The sequence below is a fragment of the Hemibagrus wyckioides genome, linkage group LG01 (assembly GCF_019097595.1).
Source record: "Hemibagrus wyckioides isolate EC202008001 linkage group LG01, SWU_Hwy_1.0, whole genome shotgun sequence".
Classification (NCBI taxonomy): Eukaryota; Metazoa; Chordata; class Actinopteri; order Siluriformes; family Bagridae; genus Hemibagrus; species Hemibagrus wyckioides.
This window is the reverse complement of record NC_080710.1, coordinates 989,991-994,990: the sequence shown is the minus strand read 5'-3', so window position 1 is coordinate 994,990 and position 5,000 is coordinate 989,991. Positions and strand designations below refer to the sequence as shown.

Sequence of the window (5,000 nt, the reverse complement as noted above, 5' to 3'; positions counted from 1 at the left end):
GCGTGTAGGTGCGTGTAGGTGCGTGTAGGTGCGTGTAGGTGTGCGTGTAGGTGCGTGTAGGTGCGTGTAGGTGCGTGTAGGTGCGTGTAGGTGCGTGTAGGTGTGTGTAGGTGCGTGTAGGTGCGTGTAGGTGTGTGTAGGTATGTGTAGGTGTGTGTAGGTGCGTGTAGGTGTGTGTAGGTATGTGTAGGTGTGTACCGGAGCCTGGTGTCAGTGTGGAAGAGCTGCTGGAGGTTGTAGGAGAGCAGGTGGGGTTCGTCAGTGTTGTGCATAAACAACTCCATTGTTGTGTTTCTTAAAAGTGAATCTCTGGTTAATGAGTTAACTGTGGACAGAATACGGGTGAGAGGAGCTCATGTCACTGTTACCCCACTGTCTGCCCCAGCCACCAGGATCACCGTCTCTAATCTCCGCCTTTTGTGACTAATGATGCCATCAGTAAAGAGTTAGAGATTTGGTAAAATCGCATGCTCTGTTAGAATGATCCTGCAAGGCTGTAAAAACATGGAGCTTAAACATGTTCTGTCTTTCAGACGTCTAGTCTACATGATTCTAAACTCACCAGAGCGCTCGTTAGAAGTATCTGTCTGTGATAACTCTTCTATGGCGTACGCGAGTGCTGAGAACCTCCGCTGTTTCGAATGTGGCTCTCGTGCCTGCATGAGTACGTGAATGTGAAAGACTCACGTCCATATGCCTCTTATGATAATGCTCATAACACTGACCACCATACCGAGGACAAGGGAGGAAAAGGTTCTGTGCAGGTGAATGGAGCTACTGAGGAGGTGAAGGGGCAGAGTGGGGTGAGTGTGAATGATGAGCAGCCTGGAGTGTGTGACTGATCCTACTGAAAAGACTGAGACTCAAGGCAGCGCTAAGGCTGTGTGTGTGTGTGTGTGTGTGTGTGTGTCTGCTGATGGAGTGCAGGCAGGAAGCTCAGAGGAAGGCCTGGCTGATGAGCTCGATGGGCTCAGCGTACCGAGAGCAGGGGTCAGATGTCACTGAAGGAGAAGGAGAAAGGGATTGCTGTAGTCTAGAAGAAATTAATACAACAAAAGGATTTTTTTTCCCTGAGCTTGACAAGTTTGTCTCCTCGATGATGTGGGCATGAAAAGTGTGTAACTATAAAGAGCTCTCTCAAAAGAAACATCACTGTGATCAGACCATGAGGCAAACCGTCTTACAGAGAACAACTAACGAGAGGGAACACAAAATGAGTGTGCTTGTTGCTACTCCATCTTTCTTTCTCATTCTTTCTTGGCACTGTTTCCAACTTTGCTGTACGTTTGGACTGCTCTGATATATCTCGGAACCACCATACTGGATGTGCTATGGCAAAAGACACACAATGGAGCACAAAACCAGTCAAGAACATGAAACCCTCAGTCCATGGGACAGAACTGGATGTATGACCCCTGACCCAGTGGAGATGTGTAGCCTGGCTGTGGATTTACCCTCTACACTGCTGAGAGCTGGGATGAGCGGTGCAGGAGTGACCTTCTACAAGGCTTCCCTGGCCAACCTCACTGCAGAGGGACTCTTTGGGAGTGGACCTCACTGTTTTTGAGGTGACCGCTGCTGTGGTGGAACCCTATCCAGGTCAAATAAAAGGAGTAGATCATCTTCCTGCCGGATTTTGTAAGAGCTTGTGGACTTTATCTGGACGTGATCACTTGGTAATTCTACAAGAACGCTTCAGTGAAAGACTTTTTCTTAAACTTTTCTTAAAAACTGCACTCTCCAGCGTGCAGTTTTAACTTTCCTCAAGAGCTTTAAAGAGATAGAGACCTCTAACTTCTGTCTCTCTCTCTCTCTCTCTCTCTCATTAGTTTCCTGTTAGTAGCAGAGCATGATGAAACAGACACACCCACACCTCCACACCCACACAGACACACCCACACACCTCCACACCCACACAGACACACCCACACACCTCCACACCCACACAGACACACCCACACACCTCCACACACAGTGTACATGTGAAAAATCATTGAAGTCTCTCAGACACTTCTTTTCATTTCTCCTCTTTTACAGTGGCCAGCTTTCCTTATCCCGTTCCTACGGCAACGCTGGCTTACAGAGGCTCCGCCCTGAGAGGGCGTGGACGTGCTGTGTACAATACCATTCGCTCGGCGGCCACACCCACTGCTGTTCCAGCCTATCCAGGGTCAGTGTTTTTGTCTTAGACAGACAGACAAACAAAGCTCTTACACAGTGTCATGATGATGAATACTGTGTGTGTGTGTGTGTGTGTGTGTGTGTGTGTGTGTGTTACAGGGTGGTCTATCAGGATGGACTATATGGCACTGAAGTCTATGTGAGTTAAGAAACAAGATACTTGAGTGAATAAATAAATAAACTTTGTGTAAATGTTTTCTATACAGTGAAGTGTGTGTGTGTTAGGGAGGATATCCTGCTGCATACAGAGTGGCTCAGTCTCCTTCTGCAACAGCTACAGCTGCGTACAGCGACGGGTAAAAATCTAATCTAATCTAATCTAATCTAATCTAATCTAATCTCATCGGTCAGATTATAGACAAATATTCACCATTTTCCGTGTGTGTGTGTGTGGGTAGGTATGGGAGAGTGTATGCCACTGACCCCTATCATCATTCAGTAGGTCCAACCACCACATACGGAGTCGGCACCATGGTGAGATTCACACACACTTTGTGAACATGTGTGTGTGTGTGTACGTGTGTGTGTGTGTGTGTATGTGTTTAATGCTAAACAGGTTGTTTGTGTTTTTTTCCTCCTCAGGCGAGTCTGTACCGAGGAGGCTACAACCGCTTCACCCCATACTGACCACTCAGAGACTCCTCGGTGACCTCACACAGACCTCCTGCCCCCCCACACCTCCCCCTATACGATACAGTGGGAGGAACTTCAATCAGCCAATGAAGTGACGAGCCTGGGAGAAGCCACACCCACCCTGACCTCATACATGGTGCTCATGGTGCTGAAGGAGAAGAGTTCCATACCGCTAGCTGTTTAGATTCACTGTTATTTTTACGACTACTTTTCTCACGATAAGCAACACCGGCGTTACGCTAACGTGCTAATGATCCCGCCCGGCTCTGTCGGACAGAGCGGACGTATCCTGAGCGTGATCAGGAAAGTGTGTGTGATTACGATGTGTTGTTACGTGGGTACGTGCCGAGGAGCGCTTCTACTGTATTACTGCGCTAAAATCACAGCACTCACGTTTATTTATGACATGGGAATTTCACGGCTAGCATAAAGCTAACACAGGAATCATACAAGCGTGACAGACTGATGCCCATGCTTCAAAGGGGCGGAGTTTGAGTTAAAAGTTAAATCTGTCTAACAGACGAACACTATACCTAACGTTAGCATGCTAGACAGGATGTGTGGTTACAAGATGTTAGCAAAGCTAGCTAGTTAGCAAATCACGCCTGATTGGCTGGTCAAGTTTAAGTTAAGCTCCGCCCTCAGCAATACTGTGCTCTGTACATGGCAGTGTGTGGTGGAAGTGACCGTTGGCACGTACCCAGCGCTTAGAGAATTATTTTTGTAGATTATTGTAATACTGACGTGCAGTGCAGTGCAGTGTGTGTGTGTGTGTGTGTGTGTGTGTGTGTGTGACAGTACAATATTAAACTGTGAGCTTCACTGTAGTGTGTACAGGTGCAGGTGACTCGGCTGTTCTTCCTCACTGTGTGTGTGTGTGTGTGTGTGTGTGTGTGTGTGTGTGTGTGAGCTCTGCCTCTGTGTTGATCTTCCTCAGGTGTGTGATATAAATCAGCTCAGTGCTGGAAGAGATACTGATACCATGTGGGAGTATCGTATCACCGCCACACTCCTGAACACACACACACACACACACACAGAGTGAATTAGTGCACTTTGAACAGGGTTTCTGTATCAGACTCTTCATTATATTCTTACACTATATATAAATATCAAATCTAATGCCCCGCCCCTTCCAACACATGTTCACCACTGCTTTATTGGGTAAACAGCTATGTGTAGAACATACAAGTCACACGCTCTGGGAACTAATCAATCCCATGATTCACTGCAGAACCACCTTCTCTCTCTCTCTCTCTCTCTCTCTCTCTCTCTCTCTCTCTCTCTCTCTCTCTCTCTGTGTGTGTTCCTCTTTTTCAGTTCTATGAATTATCTTTTTTCTTCCCCTTTTTTCACTTTAAGAATTTTACTTTTCACTTATTTAAATTCTTTATTATATTCCTTTATCTCTCTCTCTCCATCTTGTTGGAGATTTCAGTTTTCCTCATTTCCTTTCTGTCATCCATTTTGTATTCTCTCCATTTTTTCTTTCATTTCTGATCTCTCTGTCACTTGCTCCAGAACTTTTCATTCTCGTCTATAAATCTGTGCATCTTGAAATTCTCTCTCTCTTCTGTTCTTCCTGTCGTTCCTCCGCTCCTTTTAATTCTCTCTCTCTCTCTCTGCTAAAGCTACACTAACAATCGCTCCACTTTTTCTTTGCGTGATTTGATCTGTCCATCTATCTGCTCTGTACCTTTTCCTTCTGTCATTCTTTTGTTCTTCTCCTCTTTGTTTTTTTTTCTCTTTGCTAAATTCAGCTTTCTTTCTTTCTTTGCATGATGTTTGCTCTGTCCATCTATCTACTCTTTTTTCTATCATTTTCTTCACTTTTTCTCTTTCTTTTTTTCCCACTTCTTTCCTCTACATTGTGTGTATTTCCCAGCATGCACTGCTCTATCCATCCTTCTTTCTTCTATCCATCTTTCTCTCTTCATGTTTCCTTCTGTTTTTCTGTTCTGTATCTGACTCTCCTCTCCCTTTCTTTTCACTCCTCTTTGCATGTACTGATCTGTCCATCTTTCTTCCTTCCTTGTCTTATGCTGCTTTTATAAACACGTCTTTTTCCTCCTCCTTTAATCACTCCTCTCTCTGTGCTGATCTTTTCCTTTATTCTTCCTTTTCTTTCATGATACCTTTTAAAGTCCTGCTGCTGTTACACCTGAGTCACCTGTGTCCTGTATGCT

The 5,000-nt window shown here is 45.4% G+C and overlaps 1 protein-coding gene across 3 annotated transcripts in view; it reads left to right on the top strand.

The window, feature by feature from the left end:
* Nucleotides 1-3,265, top strand: part of rbfox1l (RNA binding fox-1 homolog 1, like) — a 17,915-nt gene extending 14,650 nt beyond the window's left edge. For all 3 annotated transcript variants that reach the window (XM_058385944.1, XM_058385935.1, XM_058385952.1), the window contains 5 exons: nt 2,038-2,170; nt 2,281-2,320; nt 2,407-2,477; nt 2,580-2,655; nt 2,764-3,265. In XM_058385944.1, coding sequence (XP_058241927.1) covers nt 2,038-2,170; nt 2,281-2,320; nt 2,407-2,477; nt 2,580-2,655; nt 2,764-2,808 — 365 coding nt within the window. In that variant the 3' untranslated portion in view covers nt 2,809-3,265. The remainder of the gene's footprint in view (nt 1-2,037; nt 2,171-2,280; nt 2,321-2,406; nt 2,478-2,579; nt 2,656-2,763) is intronic.
* Nucleotides 3,266-5,000: the final 1,735 nt, after the last annotated feature.